At 53.2% G+C, this 25,975-nt stretch overlaps 3 protein-coding genes across 21 annotated transcripts in view; 1 reads left to right on the top strand and 2 right to left on the bottom strand.

The window, feature by feature from the left end:
- Positions 1-17,736, top strand: part of ANKHD1 (ankyrin repeat and KH domain containing 1) — a 123,161-nt gene extending 105,425 nt beyond the window's left edge. For 4 of the 16 annotated variants that reach the window (XM_064458736.1, XM_064458728.1, XM_064458741.1 and 1 more), the window contains 10 exons: positions 271-381; positions 1,965-2,114; positions 2,415-4,030; positions 9,068-9,262; positions 10,335-10,589; positions 11,846-12,021; positions 13,157-13,321; positions 13,808-13,854; positions 17,166-17,339; positions 17,516-17,736. In XM_064458736.1, coding sequence (XP_064314806.1) covers positions 271-381; positions 1,965-2,114; positions 2,415-4,030; positions 9,068-9,262; positions 10,335-10,589; positions 11,846-12,021; positions 13,157-13,321; positions 13,808-13,854; positions 17,166-17,319 — 2,869 coding nt within the window. In that variant the 3' untranslated portion in view covers positions 17,320-17,339; positions 17,516-17,736. Of the gene's footprint in view, positions 1-270; positions 382-1,964; positions 2,115-2,414; positions 4,031-9,067; positions 9,263-10,334; positions 10,590-11,845; positions 12,022-13,156; positions 13,322-13,807; positions 15,451-17,165; positions 17,340-17,515 lie in introns of those variants that run through there. The other 12 variants (XM_064458734.1, XM_064458732.1, XM_064458733.1 and 9 more) reach the window with 12 other exon arrangements.
- An 854-nt stretch (positions 17,737-18,590) lies between these two features.
- Positions 18,591-20,679, bottom strand: SRA1 (steroid receptor RNA activator 1). The gene is made up of 5 exons (XM_064458749.1): positions 20,567-20,679; positions 20,007-20,132; positions 19,374-19,573; positions 19,077-19,185; positions 18,591-18,980 (listed from the first exon to the last, which is right to left on the bottom strand). Exons 1-5 carry the CDS (start codon positions 20,589-20,591, stop codon positions 18,793-18,795), a joined length of 648 nt encoding a protein of 215 aa, XP_064314819.1. The 5' UTR covers positions 20,592-20,679; the 3' UTR covers positions 18,591-18,792.
- Positions 20,680-20,763: 84 nt separating this feature from the next.
- Positions 20,764-25,741, bottom strand: APBB3 (amyloid beta precursor protein binding family B member 3). 4 transcript variants are annotated; one of them, XM_064458745.1, is made up of 12 exons: positions 25,614-25,741; positions 24,243-24,433; positions 23,846-23,922; positions 23,557-23,614; positions 23,233-23,373; positions 22,639-22,776; positions 22,341-22,451; positions 22,168-22,255; positions 21,910-21,993; positions 21,639-21,754; positions 21,286-21,471; positions 20,764-21,003 (listed from the first exon to the last, which is right to left on the bottom strand). In XM_064458745.1, the coding sequence occupies exons 1-12, from the start codon at positions 25,660-25,662 to the stop codon at positions 20,779-20,781; spliced, it is 1,464 nt and encodes a 487-aa protein (XP_064314815.1). In that variant the 5' UTR covers positions 25,663-25,741; the 3' UTR covers positions 20,764-20,778. The 4 variants fall into 4 exon arrangements, with proteins under 4 accessions (XP_064314815.1, XP_064314817.1, XP_064314818.1 ...); XM_064458747.1 differs by having other exon boundaries at positions 22,341-22,455; positions 22,649-22,776; XM_064458748.1 differs by having other exon boundaries at positions 24,243-24,382.
- Between the last annotated feature and the right edge of the window lie 234 nt (positions 25,742-25,975).

Genomic DNA, 25,975 nt, shown 5'->3' with positions numbered 1-25,975 from the left:
AATCCGACCTTTCCTCATCCCTGAGGAATCAGGCTTTCACAAAGAACATGTCCATAAAGTGTTCTGCACTGGTGTTTGCTATGCCAAAGAGATTTTTGGCGACTTTAGATGTGTATGCAAAATGCCTGGGAGCTGCATGCCTTCCTTTCCTCTAGTCTATCCTGGTGTCAGCAAGAATTCTCCTCTCCCCTCCCCATGAGTAACCCCCTGGCTAGAAGGGATGTCTATCAAAGAAGTAACCAATGAAAACATCCCTTCTGCCCTTGACAGGCAAGTAGGCAGAGTTTTGAAAGACCCTCCCCCTAGCAACACTCTGCAGCCAACACCAATTGAGCAATTTCAGCTGCAGAGAGGAGGGCGCTGCTGTTCAGGAGCAAAAAGGTACTGTGTTGGGCACATCTCAAGGTAAAAACCATCGAGTTTGGCGGGTAGGGAGGGAAACGGCAGTGGGTGATGGGTGGGCAGGGGCCTGGGTGCTGGGGTGAGCTCTTTTGGAGGAGGAATGTCTCCATGGGTGGTGGTACGGGGTTCCTGGTGGGCTGAGGTGGAAGCGGACCACGGTATGTTTGGGAGCCCTGTGAGTAACATGGGCGTATCTTGAAAGTTAGGCAATGATGGAAGCTCTGGTTTGGGGAGGGAGTGACTGGGATGTCTAGCTTGAGAAAGGAGCCTTGAGGGTGGAGGGGGGAAGAAAGCCCAAAGCATGAAACAGCTTTGGGAGGAGAGCTGGGTGCATGCCCTGAGGACCTGGTTTCTGAGGATGGGGAGGGTCATAGCATGCCCTCCTGGCAGGAAAGAGGGAAAGAAAACACACCTTGCCAAGATGAGCTGATGCTTTAGAACACTTCCATGTATTTAGATGTGCTTAAAATAAAATGAGTTTCCTTTAAGTCCTATTAAGTGAGAAATCATTTCCTGAGGATCAAGTTACCTCCAAATTTCAAAGACTGGAATAGCTAGGTGAAGCTGGCGGCCTTTTCAGGGGGTCGTGGTGATCTGTATAGTGTTCAGAGGTGCCTGCACTGTGATCACAATAGTTTCTGAAACCCCTTTGAATCCCCTCTAATTGTTCAGCGTTGAACTATTGCACATCACTGGTAACCTTGAAAGCGGTGTATGAGCTTGAGAGGTCCAGCCTTTAAAGTCTGGGGACAGTGGTGGCCCAGAGAGACCTTGGCAGGGGTCTGGATGCAAGCATAGCTCATGTTCAAAGAATTCCCAGTACTGTATGCCTGCACTGACCCACCAATACCATGTCTATTAGAAAAATCCTAAATTGACTTATTTTGCTGAACACATGGGTTAGTGTTGCAGCCTGACAGTGAGCCTGCTTCTAAAAAAATCTGTGCCACCTTCACAGTGGCTTCCAGCAGCTCTTAAATCACAAACTGCACAATTTAACCATCTGCCATCCACCGTTCTGTAGTGTCACCAATAAACTTTCAGATCCTGAGGTCTGAGAGAGGTGGATACTTATAAAGGTTGTGAATGCAAGTGGTATTACAGAGCCGATCACTGGGAAAACAATGGAAAACTACCTTCTTGTGATAAACCCTTGCTATAAATGATCAAAGTAGCAAAGCTATGGGCTTTTATATTTGAAGCAGCACTATTTATGTAAATTTCGGTTGACAAGCTAAGGATTTGTCTCACTTTTATGGATTTTATCCTATCTTGTGTACCTTCTGTGTTTTTGAAGCAGTGTGAGGCACATAGATCTGTGTTAAAAGAGTGGTGGAATAAATGCTTCTGGAGTAATCCTTGCCCAGGTACTGAGGGTGATGAGTGATTTGAATGGGGATGTTTTAGAGAGGCTCCAAAGGGTGAAGAAAATATCAGCAGAAAACCACTTGCTGCCCTGAAACTTAAGAGCATTGCTTCAGCGACCTGTCAGACAGCAAGGGATTTTTGTATGCCTTTAAAGTTTGAATACATTTCACAGATTTGTGATCTTTGTGATATAGGTCAAAGAAATTATCTGTCCCAGCTTCTGTCGTATCTAGAATAATGGGAAGAGGTGGGTGCAACATCACAGCAATTCAAGATGTCACTGGTGCCCATATTGACGTTGATAAGCAAAAAGATAAGAATGGAGAGAGAATGATCACTATAAGGTACAGTATCTAGAAACTGAAGTCTTGAGCTAGCCCACAATGTCCTATATTAACGAGTTTGCTTTTGAAGACAAGACATTTAGCTGCTTGGTGCTAGAATAGAACATATATTACTGCTGCCAAGATATGCTGATGGTCTACTTCTTCAAAGTTAATCCTTAAGATATGCAAAAGTCAAGAAATAACTTATTGGAGTAAACATGCAATAGACTTGCAGATCAGTATAAAATTGAGGCTACGGATGTAGCACAAAGTGGGGTTTGCTTTTGCAAAAGATAAATATGTTTGTATTTAATCTAGGGGTGGTACAGAGTCAACACGATACGCAGTGCAACTCATCAATGCCCTTATTCAAGATCCTGCCAAGGAGCTGGAAGACTTGATTCCTAAAACTCACATAAGAACACCTGCTTCGAGTACAAAATCAATCCATGCAAACTTTTCATCTGGAGTCAGCACTGCAACTGCTTCAAACAAGAACTCCTTTCCTCTTGGAGCACCACCCCTAGTCACATCGCAGTCATCAACACTATCTACTTTCCAGCCTACTAACAAATTAAACAAGAACGTCCCAGCAAATGTGCGCTCATCTTTTCCGGTGTCTCTTCCTCTAGCTTATTCTCACCCTCATTTTGCCTTGCTGGCTGCCCAAACTATGCAACAGATCCGGCACCCTCGCTTACCTATGGCCCAATTTGGAGGAACTTTTTCACCTTCACCGAACACTTGGGGACCATTCCCAGTGAGACCAGTTAACCCTGGCAGCACAAACAGCTCTCCAAAGCATAATAGTTCGAGTCGTGTAGGTAGTCAGAATGGAAATATTTTACAGACGGAGTCTCCTGGATTAGCTACTTCTAGTTGTCCCATTACTGTCTCTTCTGTAGCTGCTTCCACCCAACCGCTGTGTGTAACCAGTAATCGGACTCCCTCTTCGGTCAGAAAGCAGTTGTTTGCCTGCGTTCCTAAGACGAGTGCTGCAGCAACAGCGATCTCAACTGTGACAAGCACCTGTAGCACTCTGCCTTCCGCTTCCTCTGCCCCTGCAAACAACGGGCAAGTGCCCACAGCATTTCTGCCATCTAATGCTCCACAAACGCAGCATTCTGCACTTAAAGCGGACTCTTTCTCAGCTGTATCGGCACCCAAAGAGAAGGTGTCAACACCAGACCAGCCCACTGCAAATGCGTGTGCACCATCTTCGGTTGCAAGTAGTTGCAGTATGTCAGCTAGCAGCAACTCGGGAGTTACCGAAACTCACCCATCGAGCAGCCCTGCACCGCTAAATAATGTCCAAGATGAAATACTGCCAACCAGCATGTCAGAGATCAACCCTTCCATGTCGATGCCTTTTTCATCCAGCTCCGAAACTGCTCCTTTAAGCTTAGCATCACCCAGGTCAGTTGTTGCAGATAATCAGGACAACAGTAACTTACCTCAAGTAGCTGTACCAGCACCTCGAGTTACTCACAGGATGCAGTCCAGAGGTTCTTTCTATTCAGTGGTACCAAATGCAAACCTCCATCAAGATCCTCAGTCTATTTTTGTTACAAATCAAGTTCCTTTAACACCTTCTCAAGGTCCACCTGCTGCAGTGCAGCTCTCGTCAGCCATGAACGTTATGAACGGTTCCCAGATGCATATTAACCCAGCAAACAAATCATTGCCTCCTACCTTTGGGCCTGCAACGCTCTTCAATCACTTTAGTAGTCTTTTTGATAGCAACCAGGTGCCAGCTAACCAAGGATGGGGAGACTGTCCGCTCTCTAGCCGACCAGCAGCTGACCCATCTTTCACTGTTCAGTCTACCTTTCTGAATAACTCTGTGCTAGGACACATGGAAAATGTGCATCCCGACAGCTCCAAGGCTCCTGGTTTCAGGCCACCTTCCCAGCGGGTTTCGACTAGTCCTGTAGGTAAGTCATTAAGATCATACACTGGACAGAATTCTTTCTCCAACCATTATAGCTTGATCATCTCAAACTGATTGAGAAGTGGTTAACAAATGACACAGAATACTAATGTAACAAGGTTGGCCTATTTTTTTTCCAAGTGCTCTTTAAAACGTTGGTTAGTTTTTTTCCTCTTCAGCTCTTCTAGGATGCTAGGTGTTGGGAACATTGCAGACGTTGTGTTGCTTGTCCTCTGTAAGACACAGGAATGCTTCCACCTGTTTGTAGAGTTCAGAGTAGCATTGATTTTTCGCTTTTGGGTTGGAATGGAACATAGGGTCAGGTGATACCAAACCTGAAACAGCAGGGTCATGACTCTTGACAGGTTCCAGCTGCAGGAGTGGCTGCATGCAGCTGTGCAATATTTTATCTGAGACTCCAGCTTGACTCAGTGAGGGTAAACTCTCTGTAATTTTTGTCTCTTGATATGGCTCTGGGATTTTAATAAGCTTGTGTTGTGCTTTGGGAAATTGGTGTGCTACTGCATGGTATGTTTTACTAGGAAGTTACTGTCCTTCTGTTCTTAAGAATAGCAGTTCAAGCTTATCTGCATTTATTTGGAATGGGTGACGAACACTCACAGTGAGCTCCCTGCCCTTGCTGTGCTCTGCGTAAAGGATTATTATCATTTTAGTGTTCAGCTATGTTGCAGGCAACTGGCCACACCCACTTGACTGGAAGGGGCCCTCAAGAGATCTAGTCTGTGCCACCCTGTTCTCCCTTTCATTCTTGCCATAATGGCTTTGTGGTGCCTTGAAGCTGAGTAGCTAGAGCACCTTGCTTTGTCTTTACCCCTGCAGTGTATGTTAGATATTTGGGCTAACGTTTCAGGACTTGAATGCTGGACTGGGAGAAGTCAAGTAGTTTGACTTTCAGACTAAAGGAGAAGGGGGCATTTGGAAGATGTAGTGGTGAGGAAAGAAGGCTTTCAATATTACCATTCCTCTCAGTTAATTTACAGACATGCAGGATGTCTGAAAACTGGAACAGTTCTCTCTGACTAACTTTAACCACAAAAGTGGGATGTCTGCTATGACTGTAGTTTTCTTAACAGTTTCATTTGGGCTGTATAGCTCTGCAAAGAGAGTGAATACTTAGAGCTTCTGTGCCACATCCAGTCCCAGCACAGTAAGCAGAACCAGATGTAACTTAGGCTGTGGAAGGTAAAGTAACTTGGCCTTTTTTATCAGATAGGCTGCTAATAAAAGAATTGTCAGACCCTCCTCAGCAGACTCCAGAAACACTTCATGTTGGCTCAGCTTTTTTCTGCAGTGCTCTAAACTGGGAGTTGGCTGTTGCTGGAATAACCCCTGGGGAAGGAAGCTTATGGCAAATGGGATCTGCTGATTTTTCTGATGATCACATCCTGCGTGTACAAAGACAGCTGACTGGGACTTGCCATAGCAGCCAAAAACTGTGCTGTTCCCTTATGCTAAGGTCATCTGTTTGTCATAAGGAAAAATGTCTTGGTCCTTTATATATCCTTAAATGACTGTAAGTATTTAAAGGTAGTCTAAATCTGTTTCTTCCTGAGTTAGGAAGGCTAGGTAGATACCCAAAGAGAGTTCACATGATTGACTTTGGGGCGATAAGTGTAAAGTTCTTAACTGAAGCACAAAAATATTTGGCCAAAACACATTTTTTTCTGAGCTTGTATTTGATCAGGATATTGCAAAGTGAAGAAGAACTGCAAACAGGTAGGTGGCCGCTAAAAATCCTGCCTGGCAGGAGGTGACTGGTTAGGTTCTTAGAATGACATTAAATTAATCAACTACTTAATACTGCTTTTGATCACCTTTGTTTTCAGAATCTAAATTGTCTGTCACACAGGAGGAGGGGGTGGTGTTAGGGGAGCCTAGGGAGAAGGGGATGTTTTGAAGGTGTGGTACTGAGGAAAGGAGCAGGGATGGTAGGCTGAGACCTCTCCCATGCCTTCCCTTGGAGCATAAGTGTGGTCCTGTGGTCTGTCCACCCATCTCATTCACTGGTTCTTGCCAGGGTACCAGACCTTTCTGCTCAGCTCAGCCTCCAAGGTGGGTTGAACTGGGGACTACCTTGGCTGTTTCCATAGGGTTTGGTGGCAGGTTTCATGAGATTTCTAGAATGTGGGGAAAACGGCGTCACTGCTGGCTTACACTTTGGCCAACAGCAGTGCAATGGACAAGGAGCAGTCTGGGCTTTGCCTGGCAATTCAGGGCACTTCTGTGTGATGAGAGGGAGTAGTAGTGGCCATCAAAGCAGGTGGACACCAATCCTCTAATCTCGACTGTGACTCTACACCTGATGGAGCAGAGGTTTGTCTTTTGTGCCTGTCTTGCACAGTTGGGCTGTGGCAAATTTTTCCACATCAACATCTCTTAGTAATCATCTCTACGCTAATTTGGTGGAGATTTAATATAATCTAATTGTGTATTAAACTAGCTTTTTCTTAACAAGTTGTCACCTGAGGTTGGAGTTTGGTTACTCTGCTATTCCTATTCATGGGTAAGCTCAGTTGCAGCTTGAGTTTTCTCTGATTCACTGGTTCCTTTGAGACACAGTTATATGTGCAGATCTCCTCACTGGTTCTGGAAATGGCCTTTTGTCTCACCTATGTCTTTAGATCTCTTGTCCTAGCAGCTTGCAGACTGAGGGCAGACTTAGCCCAAGCATTTGGGGAGGCTGTGGAGAAGACCAGAGAGGTCTATTTGTTACTTCTTTCCTTTGCATTTTAAGAAGGCGTTTGAGACCTTGCTCACAGGGCGTTAAAAGGTATCACAAACTTGAAATATGCAAGCTTAGGAAGCAGCACATGAGTATGAGGTTGCATGAAATGGCTGGGCTCCCTGTTTTCCATGGAGTGACCAAGTGTTGTGGCTGTTTCTCTAAAGGTGGAGGCAGCCATTGCGGTAACCAGTTTCTGCCAAAGTGCCTGGGGGCTTTGATAAACTGAATTTTGAGCCGAGTTTGTGTGAGATTGATACACCAGTCTCGAAAGCTCAGTTACCCTTTCAGAGCATGATGAAGAGCTTGAATTTATGGCCCAAGATACTGCGGAGTATGGTATTGCACAAGGTTTTAGTATTACAAAACCTGATTTTGTTAAGTACATAAATAGGAAACTCATTACTGAAATCAGGATTCTGTAAGTAATTGTTCATAGAAGCCATTTTTAATAGTGAGCAAAGGTTTTCTTAATCTACTTTAATGAAAGGTAAGATAATGATAAGAAGTGTTCCTTACAACCTGAAAACTGACTACTCTGAATTTGTGCACCTCTGGCTGTCACAGTTCTTTCAACCTGTAGAAAATACACAGCAGTGCTGAAATGGGCTGTACAGCCATTGCACTTTGAAAGCTGTGTACCCATACTATGAAGCCTTCAAAAGGCACAGCTGGCCATCTCTTTTCTGCAGAATACCTATTCTTTTTCATAACCTCTGCCGTGTTCTCTGTTTAGGAAACCAGCACTCCCCATGGGCAGCAGCAGCTCTGTTACCCCTTCTGTATGGGGCAGAATCTCAGGATCTTCAGTGGTATATTAGCCAGCTGGAAACTTATTTTTGGTGTATGGTGGAATCAATCATCATAGGGGCCTTTCGACTACCGCTGAGTTGACTTTTGTGGATGTAGGGTTAGCAAGTGTCCCATCAGTAGCTCCATAGCAGATGAACAAGGAGGGCCGTCAGTTGGAGGTGCTGCAATCTGCTTACGGCTAGGCTGTCTGCTGGAGGCTAGTCTGCAGCTCTAGACAAACATAAATCAACCAAACTGCATTTACAGGCAGCCTGCACAGGCATTAGCATCTTCCTCATAGCCGTGGAGTCTCGCATTTTGTGCTGTGACAGACCTTGAAAGATTGTCCTCCCATGCTCAAGTTCCCTCATGTGAGCACCCCATCTTCTGTTAGTGGTGTGATTTATTTCTCTTTCTCTGTAATGGAGACTTTTCTCTTTTTTTAGCCTTTGGGGTAGGGCTAATGAGAAAAATACTTGTTTCAAATCCAGTGAGTCATTTCTGTCAATGTGAGCAGGTTGGACCTGGCCCTTCTGGAAGCAGTAAATCAGGTTGACTTGGTTGATAATATTGGGAGGAAAAAGACCTGGCTTTCAGGAATGTGTCCAGGTGATGAAAGGTGCACCTCTAGTCTGTCTACAACCTAAGGTATTGTCTGTCACCACTGCTATTTGCAGACTGCTGTGGTGTAAGTAGGTACAACCTTCAACCTTGCTCTGCAGCAATATAGGCTGGTCCTGGTTGTGGTAATTTTCAAATGTTTACATGGTTTTGAAATTAGTCTTGTTTAATAGGCCCTTGAAACTAAACCCAAAACTCAGGTGAACATATGGCCATACCCATTTCTGCTTTCAGGTAATAACGTGTGATAAGAGCTTTTACAACATTTTGGAAAAGTACTTAAAAGCTTTTGCTTATTAAAGAACTGTAATTCCCCCATGCTAATAATTTTTGTGGGACTTTGAACTTTCTCTCCATCTCTCCCTTCCTCTCATGCACCCCTGTAGAAAGCAGCCCCCTCACCTGTTGTGCTGTGCATCGTCAGCCCTGTTTCTCTGGACACAGCATGCTCTGACCGATGTATACGCGAATGTACCTATAGGATGTCAAAAACCATATTGCAGCAACTACTTCTCTGGTGCTGGATTTCCCTGGGACTTTCACAAAGCCCTATATCCCTCTTTGACTTGCGTGGCTTTTTTATAAGCAAAGAAAACTTGCCACTCCTAGGTTTCCTCCTTTGCCCTCCCTGCTAAGATAATTTCCTTTCAGTAACCAAAGGGATGGCTGTTTTTGTTAAAACTTCAGGCCTAAACAGAGAGCGTACAGAAATGCCTTCTGTCAGTTTCTAAGGGAGAATCATGCACCTGTAAAATGAACTTATCATGTGCAGATACCCCTGAAGGTGATGAGATGCTTTAATTATATTTGGAGCACTAGCGCTCTCTGGTGCTTTGAAGCAGGTTCCCAAAGAGAGATATTTAATCAAATTTATGTTTATTTCAGGCTTACCCTCTCTAGATCCATCCAACAGCTCTACAACTTCTTCTTCAGGTCCTTTGACAGGCTTTTCAGCAAACATACAAGGAGCACGGGTTTACCTTCAAGGGCCAGCGCCTGTTGGGACTCCCAGCTTTAACAGACAGCATTTTTCACCACATCCTTGGACAAGCGCAACAAATTCATGTAGGAACTTCATGGGTCTGTCTTAGTTAACTATAAATTCATAGCTATTGTCTTAGTAGATTTGTAACTTGACGGGAAATTACCCAGTGATGTACAAAATGCTTTCCAATTGCTTTTAGCAGCTGTGAGGATGGTGTGCAAATCCCAAGCTGTACTATTTTGTGGTTTTTTTCCCATGTAAAATGCCACTAGTTCTGGTAACATTACTAAAGACATATTTGGGCAAAAAATTCAGTCGTCATAGGTTCTGAGAGGAGAGGGCATGAAGCTGTGGGGGAGTGGAGGTGATTATACCAAGCTAAAGATTCCCCTCTAGGTAGTATGAGTGTATTAGGTGAAAATGTCATGTTTGCCATGGTTTGAAGTTATGCTTGCCTTTTTTATCTTTTTCCTTTTTTTTTTAATTGGGATTCTGGAATTACTTCATGTTACTTAAAATGTTCCAAAATCTTTAAGCATCATCTGAGGTAATAGTGGGTTTTCCTGCTAATGGGAAGAACATGGAAGTAGCTTTACAGAAAAATATGGGTTGTTGATTCAGAATCTTAAGTAAAGAGGCTTTTCATGTCACTGCATGCAACTTCATTGCCACTCTGAGCTTAAGAACCAAAATATTTAAATGAGTGCTCAAAGGAAGTTGGATATCCCAAGAAGACTCAGTGACACTTCTGAAGTTGGTGGGTCTTACGCTCTTGCATCACACATGTGGCTTTGGGAAGTTCTCTAATTTCTCTTCTGCTGGAAGTGGTGGATACCAAAACCGGGCTGTTTAGACACTTACGGTATTTTGGCTGATGTTTTCACCTCTTCCTGAAACTCTTCCATGTTTCTTATTCTTTCTTGTAATTAATTTAGATATACTGCTATGTCATGAGAATATCACATGATTCTGATGGCTGAAAGCATTTGTGTTCTCATGTTGATTTTAGAGTTAAAATAAACTCTAAACAGAATTTCTGTGAAAGACTTGAAGAATGCTTGCCAAAAAAGCCTTTGAGATAATATTGGGGGGATAGAGCAGGTAGTGTTTATGATTGCTAGCTTTTGTGCCTTGTGTGTAATTAAGCAAGAGAAATACTTTCTTCAGCAGGTGAATCTCCTATTCCATCAGTTTCCTCAGGATCATCTTCACCCCTTTCAGCTGCTTCTGCACCTTCCAACTTGGGCCAGCCAAAAACGGGTAATGCCAACCAAGATCGAAAGGTACCCCCTCCAATTGGGACAGAAAGGCTTGCTAGAATTCGACAGGGAGGATCTGTCACTCCTACGCCCTTAGGAACCAGCTTCACAGCTCCTGTCGGTCATAGCGGTATTTGGTCCTTTGGAGTTAACAGTGTATCTGGTAAGTCTGTTGTACAGCCTGGGGTAGCCTAAAGAAACTTATAGGGCTTTTTGGAAGTACTGCATTTGAAAAAAGGTTGGGGAGGAGGAGTAAATTTCCACAGTCTGCAATCAACTTTCACATAGTACGTTCTGAAGGTAAAACTGGTGTCAGTGGTGGGAGAGTGCATATCAACGAAAGCGCTGTGGTTTTCTCTCCTAATGTAGGTGGTTCTCACCCAACCTAGGTTATCTGTCAGCATACAGTTGTAAACCCTGAGAACAGTTCAGAAGTTTCATATTGGCTATTGAATGGTAGCTTGCTTTCCATTAACATTTTACAATGTTAGTTGTGGTGCAGCTAATGCATCCAGAACCATGTAGTTATGGATGCTGATTTTTGCATTGATCTCCTCATGACTCTTGAATAGTATTGGGTAACTTCTGTTCCAGGCAGCCCATTTCAAAGGAATGACTTTGAAACAGCTGAAGTTTTACATTCAATTTCCTGATAGTTTGAGGTTCTTGTAGAAAGGAAGAGCTGTAGCATTTGAGGTGTAAAGTGTTTCCATCAGTAACTTTAAAGACAAATGTTTAATAGTCCCGTATTTATTACATTTTTCAGTGAAGCCCTCCATACTTTTGTTAACCAGTGTCTCAGTATTGCTATGTTTTTTCAAGAAAAGCTTGTATGTGCTCACAGACAGTGCTTGGAGGTTTATTGGATCTTAGCTGTTCTGCTGTGGACACCTGAAACTTGCAGTTACTAGTAGTCCCTGTTATCTCCACGCTTGTCTGGAGGATCAAGATGAATGTACACGGAGATGGCATGTGATGTGCCTGGCCAAACTTCCCTGGTCTCACCAGCCCCTCTTCTTTCCCTGTTTTTGACCCTGTCATAAGTGTAACTTCTTTCTGTGTTCCTATGGTACATGAGAGGATGTGGGAGCTGGAGGGAAAGAAAGTGCGTGTGCATGTGTAGCCAGCCTTATATAGTGTTGCCTGCAGCAGCTTCCCTTTGAGAGGCCTTAATGCTACAGATAAGACTTGTGTGTTTGCGTTGTCTGTAATGGTTTATTAGCCTGAAAACTGCAGGTATCTTCCTGCTTCGGGTAGGCTGTGGAAGGTTTGCCTTTGCTCAGAGCAGAGCTGTAAAGTTACCTTTACAGCTTTGTGTTTTCAGGGAGCCTTTGGATGTGTAGGTGTGTGCAGCTGCTGAATTCTGCTCCAGAGTATCTTCAGTTAATTGTGATCAGCCATTTTCAATTTCCTTTCCAGAAGGCTTGTCTGGTTGGTCTCAGCCTGTCATAGGAAATCATCCGATGCATCAGCAGCTGTCAGACCCAGGCACATTTTCTCAGCATCAGCCAATGGAGAGAGATGATTCTGGAATAGTGGCTCCCTCAAATATTTTCCATCAACCTATGCCAAATAGCTTTGTGGATTTTTCTAAAGTAAGTAAGAGGGTTGGATCTAGTATATGAAATGACCAAGGACTGACTTTGTATCTCCTGTTCTGCCTGTTTACACTCTGTGTGCTTTCCTTCTACCATTCCTTGCAGCACCTAGTCCTGAACTCCCTTTCATCCCAGTACTGACTAGAAAAGGTGCCCAAGCCTAGTGGTGCATTTAAACAAAGCCATAATTTGTAGAATGCAGATGTTCTCTTGTCAAGTAGCTGAATGCCTTCATTGCTCTCCAGTGTTTCCTTTCTCAGGGGCTAGTCACTCAGAAACATTTCATAAGGCTTGCTCAGCTCTTGAGGCTGATTAAAGGTTTCCTTAATGCTTTCAGTACAAATCATGCCTGTGAATACTACATGCCTTTCTTAAGGAAGCAGCAGGATGAGAGGACTGCTTGTAAGTCTGTGCCTTGTATGTTAACGCTGGCAAGTAGCTTGAGGCAGATGGATGTAGCCGAGCCACAGTCAGCTCAGCCACCACTGGAGGAATGTCCATGACAATGTGCAAACAGCAGACCTGCTTTTACAGCATGTTTCAGAAGTAGCTGTGCTCTTCTGTGCATGTGCTCTTGGGATCTTCTAAATTGCAGAGCAGTAATCATTCAAACACAGGAAAGAAATCTCATCATTGCAAAAAGCAGCTCTGTAACTTCCTCTTTCTGAACTGGAAGAAAATATAGATGGCCATTAGTAATTTATAGAAAAATCTTCCACTCGGAGTCTCGTAGGCTCAAGCTGTATACGGGCTTTGCTGAAGTGCAGCCCTGTATACACCAAGGTTATCGCATGCTGCAGAGGCAAGTGGAGGGAGCGCTGAGATCACTTTGTACAGCTGCTGTGTCTGGCTTTATGGGGTCATCTGAAAGCACTGTGTAGAGGCGGCTGCATACTGGTGAAGTGTAATTTCAGGAAAATGGGTAAACTGACATGAATCTCAAGCTCTGAAGAGTGACCATATTCCATACTCTGCCTCAGTGTGTAGCGATGCCCTGTTTCCTCACAGTGCTGTTTGCCAGTAGGTGAATGTGGATGTGAACTGCCTCTGTCACCTTGGCAAATGTGGTACTACAGTCATCCTTCACAGCCACTGCCTTCTTTGCTGACGATGCTTTCTTTTGTTCCCTCAGGGCCTACCGATTTCCATGTACGGTGGAACTCTAATACCCTCGCACCCTCAACTAGCGGATGGCCCGGGAGGCCCCATCTTTAATGGGCTCCATACTCCAGATCCTGCCTGGAATCCCATGATCAAAGTTGTCCAGAACTCTACAGAATGTACTGATGCTCAGCAGGTAGTGTGGCTGCCTCCTTCCACCTTTGCTTACCTGGGGCTTTTTATGATGTTGTGCTTTGTTCTGGTTTTCTTCATTTTTGGATAGATTACTTTTTTTCTTTCAGTTCTTTGATAGGAGAACAGAGATCTTCTGCATGGCTTTTCTCCTACAGTGTGTGTGTGTGTGTGTGTGTGTGTGTGTGTCTTTATAAAAAAAATATATGGTGCTATCCATACCAAACCTTTCAGGTAAAACGAGGAGCATTTCAAGACTGCTCAGCCAGGTAATCAACTTTGTAAGTAAGAGGGTTTATATATCCATACTTAGCATCCTGTAGGTTGTCAGTGAAACCTTGGCCAGGGCTGAAGAGGGCTCCCAGCCTTTGGACAGTCTGGTTGTATGTTAGGGGGAAGCCTTAAGCTTTCCTTCTAGTGGTTAAACGCTCTGTTAAAAGAACCTTTATTTGTTTTCATAATAGACATGTCTTTTTATTTCTTGCTGTAGATTTGGCCTGGCACCTGGGCACCTCACATTGGAAACATGCATCTCAAGTACGTCAACTGATTTAAGGGGGTCTATCCTTTTTAGACTTGTTTGGGAATCTTTATGATCTTGAAGAACCCTGGGGATTTTCTAATGTGCCTAACTAAGCAATTTTCTGTGGGCTGTACCAATGGAAACTTGCCCATTGTATAAGAACAAATTGATTTACCTACACAAACTGATTCTGTTCTCCAGTTAGTTTAGCCATTTTGAACTTAAAAATCAGATTAAACTAGTGCTTTTGGCTAAACACTACTGAAGGCTCCTTGTATGCAGCAGAGGACTAGCTGATTACATGATTTCAACCTTTTAGGGTGGTAAATACATGTATAATTGTTTACATACTTAAAAGAAAAAGCTGAGTAAATTTCATGTCGTATAGTGGCTCTACTTTATGTAGCCTGTATTAATGTGAAATATTTACCTGAATATTCAATAAAAGGTGAACAGTATTTATAGGTTGTGTGTGAGAATTTTGGAAGAGGCTATATGTTGTTGTCATCAGTAGCTGCTGCCATGCCCAGTAGTGCATCTTTTCAGGGTCACATATTTAACGCATGGATGCAGTCAGGGTTTGGGGGAGGGTTTTGGTTGGTGGTTGTCTGCGATATGAGATCTGCTGAGTCCTTCCCCTGCCAGTTGTTAGCCCTTTTTTTTGTGTGTGTGTGTGAACACAGTTCTGAATTTTTTTTTTCCCTTTCTGGATTAGTTCTGCTGGTTCTAGCACTCTTTTTCCAGGTGGGTTGTCTGAGACATGAGGTTTTATTCAGGGGCTGGAAATAAGGGCTGAGTTGACAACGTGGCAACTGATGGCATCTTAATTTGCAGAAGGTAAATAGGTAGCTCATAGGTAAATGCAGGGTTTCTGACCTGACTCGCCGTAACCAGCTGCCTAGAAGCAGATGTTAGGAAAACAGAGACCACTTCCCACTAGAGAAAAATATAATATGTTCAATTCAGAGTTTCTTGTAACCCTTTAAATCTGGTAAGAGCTCCTCAAGTCCTTTCTTTTCTGTGAGGAAGAAGGGGATTTTTGCACGCTGCTTAAGATGAACATTCATTTTCTACCCAGGTGCAGAAGTTCTCCACTTTCTGCACTTGGACTATGCTTATTTCTGCTTTTGTTCGGTGGTGATGCAGTAGCTACACTGAATATTTGGTCTATTCCTCAAGCAGGTAACTACAGTGCCTGTAGTGTCCAATCTAATGGACCACTTTTGGTGGTGTCTCAGACCAGATGGAGGCTTCTCCACCTTCTCCAGTCAAATCCTTAAATGCAGCAGAGTTTCCCCAGGAAAAGCATGAGGAAGGAATACAAAAATCCAAATTGCACAACCAAGATCTAAGTACCACGGGCAAATAAATCTCAGAAATGCTACTGGATTATATATTCAGATATTTTTTTCTAGTAATTGAGGAAGAAATGCAAAAAAAGTTGAACTGCAGCCACCCCCCTGTTAAGGCTGAGTGTTCCTCCTTCTGCATTTGCACTAACAGTAATTGTATTGAAAACAAACCCTAGCATAGTGTAATTGGTGTTTGCTCTTGGGGCAAGTTGCAGGGGTGGAGTGGGGGAGGGGCCTTAGGCCCCTCCCTTTCCCCTCCCTGCCATGTGAGCTCCATGGCAGCAACAGGCACAGCCACCTCCTCCTGCCCCATCCCGGGGAGCCACCATGTCCCCAACCCAGAGGGCTACAGCTCCACACCGGGTGGCACCATGTACTCCACCACACCAGGGGGTAAGACCCAGCATGGGGATGGGGTTGTCCCTTGATCAGAATGGTGGCCTCAGCTGCCCTATCCCGGCCCAGTTTAGGGAGCTCCTTCCTGAGCTGGGTCCCTTCCTGGGCTCTCCACTTTGCAGCTTCATCCTTAGGAGCATTGGCACCTGTTCTGGATGCCAGACCCAGGCAGGCCTGTGGGGTGGTGGCTTCTGTGGCAGCCCAGAGCTGGAGTGGAAAAGGGAACCCCAAAGCTTTGTAGGAAGATACTGCTAAAGTTAGGGCCATCACTGCCCTGTGGTACTGGGGGGAACAGGCAGAGTTCAGTCCTAGCACTGCTGGGGTGCAGGTTGCTGCATGCAGTGCTGGTCCCTCAGGGGTAGGTCATGCCTGGGCATAGCTGGCTGGAGCAGGGGGAGGCACAGGGGACTAGTGAAAGAAGTCTGTTCCTGTCCAAGTTCACCACCCCTGGGGGAAGGTACTGTGTGGCACAGCTTCCTCCAGGGGTACCCTAGCCCTGCCCTCTTACCCCCCTTCCAATCTCCTGCCAAAATCCCTGGTGCAGCTGTCGAGCAGGTCCTTTTCTTTGCTGTCTGTCCTCGGGGTAGTGTGTGTCCCGTCCCTGAGCTGGGCATGTTTCGGTTGAGCCACAGGTACCTACCCTGTGGGTGCTGGCTCTGTTGTGTGCCTGCGATAAGCTTATCTGGGGCTGGGGAGCCAGGCCCAGTGCTGGTGGGGCCACGGCAGGCACGGGTTGCATAATGTGTCCGATGTGCCAGGAAGGGCCCAGCCCACACAGGAGCTCTGGGCTCACTGCTGCCGTGGGCTGTGCTCGCTGCCAGAGCTTGGCAGGGAGCTGGTGCTTGGCTGCAGGGACAGCGGGGCAGGGGAAGGCAGGCCTGGACCTGTGCAGGGCAGCAAACACAGCACACAGGCTGGCGTGGCCTCGGGGACCACTGGCAGGCACATGGGGTGCGGGGGGAGGCAGCGTGTGCCCTGGGTAAGCGCTGCCCTGGGGCTGTACATGCAGCAGGCTGGCATGCTGCAGGTGTCCCACCGAACCCAGCATGTTATGTTATCTTCATGTAGGGCACAGTGGCGTGGCTCACTGTGAATGTGTCACTGGGTACAGCTCCTCATGGTGCAGGCAAGGAGGCACCTAGCCTTTGCTGTTTGGGAGCCACCCCCAGACCAGCCACCTCTGGCAGGGTGTGCTGGGGACCTGCCTGCTGCCTGGCTGTTGGGCCTGGGCCATGTGCCAGGCGCCCCAGGGCTGGTCCTGCCTTCCAGGTAGCGCAGGGCTGGCTGCAGTGTCAGCTGCCACAGGGCACCTGTGTTGAGGCTGGATGCCCTGTGCTGGGCCCTGGCAGAGCTCCAGGAACCTCAAGGGGAAGAACAAAGTGGGGAAGAGCTGCTGTGTAGGACAGGTGTCACAAGTTTGCCATGGGGGAAGCTCCACAGTGCCTCCAGAGCCAGCCATGTCCCTAAGCTGTGGCCAAGCACTGGGTCCCACCCCCTGCTCTGGGCTCAGGCTGTGGTGCTTGGAGGTGGGGGTGGCCAGAGACCAGCAGTACCTGACAGCCCCCTGCTTTTGGCAGGTACCCGCATCATCTACGACCGCAAGTTTCTGCTGGAGTGCAAGAATTCACCCGTGGCCAGGACCCCTCCCTGCTGCCTGCCCCAGATCCCCGGTGTCACATCCCTGGCCCAGTCCAGCCTCGTCAAGCTGGAGGAGCTCAAGGAGCGGAATGAGAGCAAAGAAGCCGTGCCAGGTGAGCAGCCCAGTCACGCAGCCCCTGCCCTATGCACTGCCTGGGCCATGGGGCTCCTGCCTGGCTGCAAGGCCAAGGGGAGATCCCAGTTCCAGCTCATGTTCCCTCTGCCTGCACACTTCTCCCAAGGCACCCCCATCCTAACCCTGGCCATGTATCCCTCCGTACCCTTGCAGATCAAGACCAGTTTGAGATGGACATCTGAGTTTCCAGCTCCCCGTCCCCAGGCTATGGCTGGGCCTGTTCCTGGGCCTCGTGGAGGTGCTGGCACTGTGACCAGCTGGCTGCAGCCCTCTCTGATGCTGGGGATGGACATGTGACACTTCAGGCTCTAGCACAACTGACTGGTGCAATTGCCTAGGAGCTCATGCTTGATCAATAAACACCATGAAACCCCTATGCTGACCTGGTGCATCTCTGTTGGGGCTCAGCTAGGTCCTTGGAGCCTGGGGGAGGGGAGCTAAGAGGAGCCGAGCAGCACCAGGAGCCTGTTGAGGGCACAGAGGGCCTTCCCCTCCTTCACCCAGCCCCTGCAGCCTGGGAGTGGTGAATGCAGGGCCTTGGGGTCTGCTCCCAGGGTTGGGGTACTACAAGCACCTGGCCCTAGCTGTAGTGGGGGCCACTGGGCACATGGAGGCATGTGGCACTGGACACATGAGCACAGGAGGGAGCAGTACAGGGCAGCAAGGAGGCTGCCCTGTAAACATTAACACCCTGGGTGTACCTGACCTGGTGGGCATCACTAGCACCGTGCTGTTTCTCCCTGGACCTCTGTGTCCCTGAGGCTAGCCAGGTCTCTTGGGTCCCAGACTTGGGTCTGAGCTGTGCCAGGGGCAGGGGCCCAGGTGCAAACATGGACTGTAGCTGCAGTACAAGCCCTGGCCCTGCCAGGCTGCTCTGGGCTGGCAGCTGGTCTGCCTCCCCAGCCAGCCCAGAACTCCTCAGGGGCCATCTCCTGCAGAAGCACAGGGCCATGTGCCAGCTGCTGTGGGTCCCCCCCCACAGAAAAAGGCAAGGCCAGAGCAAGCCAGGCTTTGCCAGCTGGTGCAGCAGTGAAATGCATCGCTGCCCGTACAGCCTGGGTGATGCTGCCACAGTGATTCCTCCTCTTCATGTCCTGTGGGCTGGGCGAGAGCCCCTTGGCTAAGCCTGAAGCTGCTGTGGCATCGCCCAGCAGTCAGTCCTGTCTCCTGCTGCTCCTGGCAGAGAACCAGGACCGGTCAGTGCCAGAACCCTAGGACAGGCTCTGGCCAGGGGCAAGTTAGTGCTGTTTATTAAACATCATGTAGTGAATCACCACTAAAATGTCACAACGATTAAAATCCCTTTTTCCTGGGTGAGGATTGGGAGGCAGAGGAGATGCCCAGGCCCCCTCATGTGGGGGGGCCTTTCTCTGGCCAGTGGCCCTGGGCACAGGCTGCCCTGCTCACAGTCTGCAGCCCCATCCCCGGCATCAGGGATCCTCCTGGCCAGGCCTGGTGCTGCCCTCCATTGCCGCAGCTGGCTCTGCAGCAGGCAGGCTCCTTATCTCGGCGATCAGGCGCTTGACACCCACCAGCCACTGGCTCACCTCGTTCACATGGTCCACCATGAGCGAGCGGTGGATCTCGTCAGCTGCGTCCCAGTGCTGTTGCTGGAGCTCTGCCAGGAAGGGGGAACCCGTCAGCAGCACAGGGGCAGCCTTCCCACGGTGCCCCCTACCGAACGGCCCAGAGGCCACCCCTGATCACCCCTCACCTTGCACCAGGAGGCTCATCCTCTTCCTCACTGGGGCCGACAGCTTCCCCTGAGTCCATGCATCCTCCAGCACCGTCAGCCGCCGCCTGATGTCATCACACACTTGTTTCTGGAAGCAGAGATAAGCTGGAGCAGGGCCCTGACCCCCACCAGCTCTGGGGAGCCCCCGGAGTGGATGTAGCTCTCTGCACTCCACAGGCACCCTGGGAACAGACAGCCCCAGTGGGGCTCCCCCGGGCTGCTGCCCCTCCTGCACCCCTGCAGAACATGAGGAGGAGGAAAGGGCCGGAGCCTCACCTGCACCGAGGGGCAGCAGGCGTCGAGGGCCTCCCTCAGCGGGGCGAGGATGGCATCAGCAGGCACGCCGCACTCCTCCTCGGGGCGCGCTGCAGCGCTCGCCCTCCCGCTCAGGGCGGGGCTGACCGGCCCGAGCGGGGGCGGCCCCAGCGCTCGGCTGGGCAGCGCCGCGGGGGCACCGGCCGGCTCTGGAGGGGCGCCTGCGGGAAAGAGGCACCAGCACGGAGCCCTGTCAGCACAGCCCCAGTCTCAGGGATGCCAGCTGGGCACCGGGAGCCGCACGCTTGCCACCCCCATCCAACAGGCCCAGGAAAAGGGGGGTCTCAGGCCCCGGGGCCTCCTGCCCACGCAGGGCTGGTGCTGCCAGGCCTCTGCACCCCTAGAAAGGTTGCGAGGGCAGGTGCCACCAGCTCTGCTCCCCCACAGCCACCGCGACGGAGCCAGACCCCAAGCCCGGGCTGGGCTGCAATTCCCATGGGATCCAAGCGGGAAGAGGGACCCGGCCCGCAGGGCAGAGGAGAGAGCCCTGCGGCGCCGCCCGCGCGGGGGTTGCGCTGGCCCCGGCTCCCCCGGAGCCGCCCCGGGCTGGGCAGGGGGGAAGCAGGGTGAACCGGGGACTTCGTGGGTGCTGACCTGGGGGGGTCCCCGCCGGCGGAGGCGGGGCCCGGCGGCTGAGCAGGGTTCGCCTGGGACCCCCGGCCTGCGCCTGCAGCCCGTAGGAGAACTGAGGGGGGTCGTTCCAGCCGCGCTCCTGGTTCCCTGCGGCAGCAAAGGGCAAGGTGAGACCCTGGGAGGGACCAAGGAGCCCCCCCACTCCCCCCCGGACGCGGGATCCCGAGCCCCTGTGCCAGGATGGGGCTCTCCCTCCACAGACACCCCTCGCCCAGACACGGACACCCCCACCACCACCCCAAGGATCCCCCCCCGGGACACGGCACCTACGGGGTTCCCCCCACAGCGGGACACGCCCCCGCCCCGGACCCCCCACACCGGACCCGGACACGCAGGGCTCCACTTCCCCGGACAGCGCTCCCCACACCGGGCCCTGTCACACCCCCACCCCCCCCAGACCCACGACCCACACACATACCGTGACCCGTCCCTCCACTGACCCCCCTCACACCGACCCCCGGTCCCCCACCCGTTCCCAGAGGACCGGAAGTTCGCCCCCACCACGTCCCGCTCCCCCTCACCCGGCTTCACGTAAAGCTCCGCCATCCCGCCACGTCACGCCCGGCCCCGCCCTTTCCGTCCGATGGGGCGGGGCGGGGCGGGGCTGGAAGGGGCGGGGCTTCCCGTGTCCCCGCCCCGCCGGGGAAACGGGGACAGGAACGGGGGTCGGGGACGAGGGACGGGGACGGGGCCAGACGCCCCGTCCCCGTCCCCCGGCCCCGACCCCCGCCCCCTATGGGGTGTGGAGGAGGGCCCGCCTGAGGCGGAAGGACTCCAGGAAGGAGAAGAGACCCCGCTTGCGGGCACCGACCCCCGCCGCCCCTCCGCTGCCCCCGCTCCCCTTGGCCACCCCGCTGGTAGCGTCCCCCGAGGCCACCGACCCGGCCAGTCCCCGGCCCGTCGCACCCTTCGCCTTAGCCCCCGGTGCAGTGGCCACCAGGCACTTCTGGTACTGCACCTGCAGGGAGACGAGGGTGGCCGTGGGGTGGGATAACAGCGTGGCATCACCGGGGGGGGGGTGTCACATGCAACATGGCTCGGCCGTGGTGAGGGACACGACCCAACGAAGCATGTCTGTGGGTTGAACACAGACTCCGTGGGGCCAACTCCCCCCTGCCCTCCCTAGGGTTGGGTGTCCCACCCAGCTTTGCCCTCCTGTCCCCAGCCCTTGCCTCTTCCTCCGGGTGTCCCCAGAGGGCTGGGAATCTGGGGGATCGGGGGACACCCCGCTCCCACTCACCATGCAGGCTGCCTGCACCGCCTCCGAGATGGTGCCAGCGTCGGGCTCACACCAGAAAGCCGTGCACTGGAAGTGTCGCCCCGTGTCCACGATGAGTGCGAAGGTGTGGGCATCCCGGCCCACCCCCAGGAAGGTCACGTACCGCACCTGGCACTCCCAGATGTGCGCCACCTCCTCGTCATCCTCCTGCGGGGACTCCATGGGCCCATCCACCCCTGGCCACACCCCAGGCAGCCCTGCCACCCCTGCCAGGTCCCCTCTGCCAGGAGGCTGGGGCCCCCATGGGTGTTACCTGTCCCACCCCAGTGGCAGCAGGGTGCCCACTCAGCCAGAGCCCCCCATCCCCTCCCCACCTGTGCAGGGTGCACCCTCATGGCTGTGTCGGACACGCGGATGAGGGAAGGCATCCAGTGCTCCCGCCCGGGGCCCCTCGTCAGCTTCTCGATGGCCTCGTTCAGCACATCCATCCCTGGGGAGTGGGAGACCCCAGACCTTCAGCCCCTGTCCCAGCTGCTGGCACAGAGCAGGCAGGGACCACCTGGCCCTGGGGCTCAGCTGCTTGGACAGCCCACGGCAGGGGGTTCTGAGGCATCCCCCAGCTGCAGTGGGGCCAGCGGCACTTACCCATGGCCCTGGGCACAGGCAGGCTGCCAATGTACAATGCCTCGTAGGTCTGCATCGACTGCCTAACTGCTTCCAGGATATCCACTGCCAGAAGAGGAGAGTTGGGGGGAGACCCCACCACCACCACGTGTCCCCCTGTCCCCAGGGACTCCAGGGACACAGCCAGGCAGGCCAAAGGGCTCTGGCCACTGGGCATCCCACTGCCCAAGGGCAGACTGTGGGCAGGAGGAGCCACCAGCAGTGCTGGGGGGACGGTACCTTGCAGCGGCAGGTCCTCAGTGGAGATGGGCTCCAGTGTGGCAGGGCAGGGCAGCCTGCTGCTCGCTATGGCTCGCTCAGCCATGATCTGCAAGAGATGGGTGTCCTAGTGCCTCCCCTCATCCCTGAGACCCCCGGGCCACACCCACACCCGCCAGGGCCCTGCATCCCACCTTGGAGCACATCTCATGCAGGGCCTTGGCAATGCCCTTGGCAGGCACATTGCAGTGGAAGACATGACACTTGAGGATGCAGGTGTCCTTGTCACTGGCCACAAAGGCAAAGTCTCTGCAAGGCCATGAGCAAGCCAGTGAGACCCCAGCAGAGGCAGCTGCCCCCCTCCCCACGCTGCCCCCCGTCCCTGCACCCCCTTACCTGTCCCTGCACCATGGCGGCAGTCAGGGAGGGAGGAGAGGGGACAGGTTACTGCTGGGGTGCCTTCCCCCCTCAATGGGCAGAGCCACCCCTCAGCCCCCAGCACCTGCCGTTGTTGCAGCCAACACCCCAGACACGGATGTTGAGGATGGGCTGGCGGTGGATGAGGCTGCGATCGAGTGGGTCCACCAGGTTCATGGTGTCCTTCTTCAGGATCATCACCAGGTCCTGGCCCTGCAGAGGGTCAGCAGCTCCCTCAGCCCAGCAGACAGCCTGGGTGTCCCCAGCACCCAGCCCACGTGTTGGGGACACCCCCATCCCCCCAGCCTACTCAGGCACAAGTGTGGGCACAGCCCTGTCCTCTGTCCCCCCCCGCAGCCCTCCCCAGATACCATACCTGTGTGTGGGGACAGCCCACCCAGGCACCCCTGGCACTCTCCCCAAGAGACAACCCTGTCAGACCCACCTGCCCCACTGCACAGATGCCCTGTGTGGAGAGACGGTGGGACTTGATGATCCTAAAGATCTTTTCCAAACTTCTATGATTCTATGAGTCTATGAGAGTTGACTCTGCCATTGACACTGGTCCCTGCCCCCCTAGGCACTGTCCCCATCAGTGGGGACATCCAACCTCAGCAGCAGTGGCTCCAGGGTGGGACCCTGTCTGGCAGCACTGTCCCAGGCTCTCACCTCTCCCCGGTCCTCTGCAGAGCCCTGGCCCTTGCTATTGGACAGCTGCTGGATGCAGTTATTGACGGCGATGCTGCTCTTGCCAGGTGCCAGGTCCTCCTCAGGGATCTCCACCCAGCCCAGCGAGCGCACAGCAAAGCACTGAGCAGAGACACATGGGGCTTCAGTGCCCAGCCAGTGCAACCACCCCTGTCCCGTGCCCCTCACCATGCCAACGTGGCCACCCCGTTCTTGCTCCCATCCCTGTCCCTGCCAGCTGCCACCTGCCCCCTCCCCTGCCAGCCCCAGCCCACAGTGCCACAGCAAAGCCCCTGGGTGATGTACCTTGGAGCCAGGCTCCGCGCTGTGCTGGAAGTCATCTCCGTGCCAGGGCAGCGAGGTCCTGCAGAGGGATGGGGTAGTGAGGGGACAGCTCCCACTTGGCAGCACGGACCTGGGGCACCCAGGGAAGTGCCAGGATGCCCTGGCACCGGCAGACCCCCGTGCCACCAGCCAGGAAGCATCTTATGGAGGTGACCAGAGTGGTCCTACTGGCTCCAACAGGGGCCCAGCACCCGGCAGTGGTCGAGGGTCAATGGTGCCCCACAAGTCAGCAGTCTGTGGGCAGCCCTACCTCCGGGACAGTGAAGCCACGGGGCTGGGAATAGGCCTGTCCTTCACTGAGTGCTTCGCCGTGGGGGCCTGGCCGTCCTGGGAGAGAAGAGGATAGGGGTGAGGGCAGCAAGAGAGGCTGTCAGGAGGCACCAGGTAGGAGCCCTCCCCGCCAGGACAGCAGTGCCTGAGCTTGTAGGCATCCCATGTAGCCAGAATGAGGCCACCATAAGGCCTGCCAGAGCCTTTAAAGGGGCCTAACCCTGGCCATGAATGGACTGAGCAGGACTTTGGAGCGACAGAGGCAGGCCTGCTCCAAGGGGAGGCTGGACCAGCAATGCCCAGAGGGCCCTTCAATAGTGTCCTGCCAGGGAGTGGAATCTAACACCAGCCCTCACCCCCCTGCCCACAACCCCTACCATTCCCTGGAGCGTCTCCTCTCCATCAGCCTCTGGGTGCCCTCCTGGGCCGGTGGTATGTGCAGGGTGCTGCCACTGCGTCGTGCCGGTTGGCACATGCCAGTAGTAGGTGCCCAGAGAGTCACGGATTTTCCTCCAGCCTGGGGGGAGGTCAGGGTCTGTCTCCAGGCTCTGGTCACTCCAGACGTTGTCTGTGCAGAGGGGTAGCGTGAGGTAAGGGAGGGGAAGGTCCCCCAGCTGTGGGCACCCTCAGAAGCAAGCAGCTTCACCAGCAGTGAAAGGGTCCTGTGGTGGCCTCTGGGTGCGTGGCTGGGCACATGGCCCAGGAGAGAAGCATGGCAAGGGAAGGCTTGGCATGATGCCACAGAGGCTGCAGTAGTGGCCGACCCCAGGCAAGCGATCGGGTGCAGGCGCTCGCTGGCGCCCGTAGGGGTGGGGTGACGGCAGCAGGGGCACAGCCCAAGCCTGCCGGGAAAGGCACCCTGCAGGGGTGCCCAGGCAGGGCCCAGGGCTACCAGCCCAGCACTCCCCCTGCCAGCACACAGTCTTCAGCCCTCTGCCAGCCCCTAGGGTGCCTGAGACCGGCTTCTCCCTGCCTTGGCCCGGGAAAGGGGTCGGGGATGGACCCCCGGGTTCTGGGAGGAGGAAAGCACCCTTGGGGGGTGCAGCTAGGAGGGGTAGATTAACGCCCTCCTCTCTGCACCCCGAGGCCTGGAGAGGTCACGGAGACGAGCCCGTGGCGCAGCACAGCGGCAAGCTCTGCTCCTGGGAACGCGACCCAAAATCCGCAGGGCTCAGCGCACCCCTGTGGGTGCTCGTATCCCCGGGCTGCGCTGCCGAGGGGCGGGGGGGGGGGGGCGGGTGCTGCGCCGTGGCTCACCGCCCTGCCTGCCGCGCCCCGCGGGACCCCCGACCCGGGGGGCGGGTGGGGACGGGCGTGGGGGCGCCCCCCGCGACCTTGGCCGGGGCGGGGTCGGGCCGGGCCGCCGCGCGCCCCGCTCAGCACCGCGGACAACGCCGGGGCGCGGGCACCGGCCCCGGCCCCTGAGCCCCGCACCCCGGCCCGCACCCCGGCCCCGCACCCCGGCCCCGCACCCCGGCCCGCACCCCGGCCCCGCACCCCGGCCCCGGCCCCTGAGCCCCGCACCCCGGCCCGCACCCCGGCCCGCACCCCGGCCCCGCACCCCGGCCCCGCACCCCGGCCCGCACCCCGGCCCCGCACCCCGGCCCCGGCCCCTGAGCCCCGCACCCCGGCCCCGCACCCCGGCCCCGCACCCCGGCCCGCACCCCGGCCCGCACCCCGGCCCCGCACCCCGGCCCGCACCCCGGCCCCGCACCCCGGCCCCGGCCCCGCCCGCCGGCGCGGCTGACCGTCGCAGTTGACGAGGACGATGGCCAACATGTAGTCCTTGCCCAGCATGGCCCCGGCGCGGCCGCCCCCGCCCGCCGCCTCCCCAGGCCCGGACCCAGCGGCGGCTGCGGCGGGAGGGGCGGGGCGGGAGGGGCGGGGCGGGCGCGGGTGGGGGTGCCCGGGCGCGGGAAGGACCGAGGTGGGGGGGGGTGGGGGGGTTGGGTGTGAGCCAGAGCCTTAGGGCGCAGGAGGGGACGTCTCGGCGGTGTTCGGGAAAGGGAGGGGGTGTTTGGGTGCCCGGCTGGGGTCACCGGAGGCTGGAGGGGCGGTGAGGTCCTTCGGATGTTTCACTGCAGAAAATGGGACACTGGAGTGGGGAAGG

This window comes from Phalacrocorax carbo, chromosome 8 (genome assembly GCF_963921805.1).
Source record: "Phalacrocorax carbo chromosome 8, bPhaCar2.1, whole genome shotgun sequence".
In the NCBI taxonomy this organism is placed as follows: Eukaryota; Metazoa; Chordata; class Aves; order Suliformes; family Phalacrocoracidae; genus Phalacrocorax; species Phalacrocorax carbo.
Note: the sequence above shows the minus strand (reverse complement) of the source record. Positions and strands in the feature narration are given on the sequence as shown.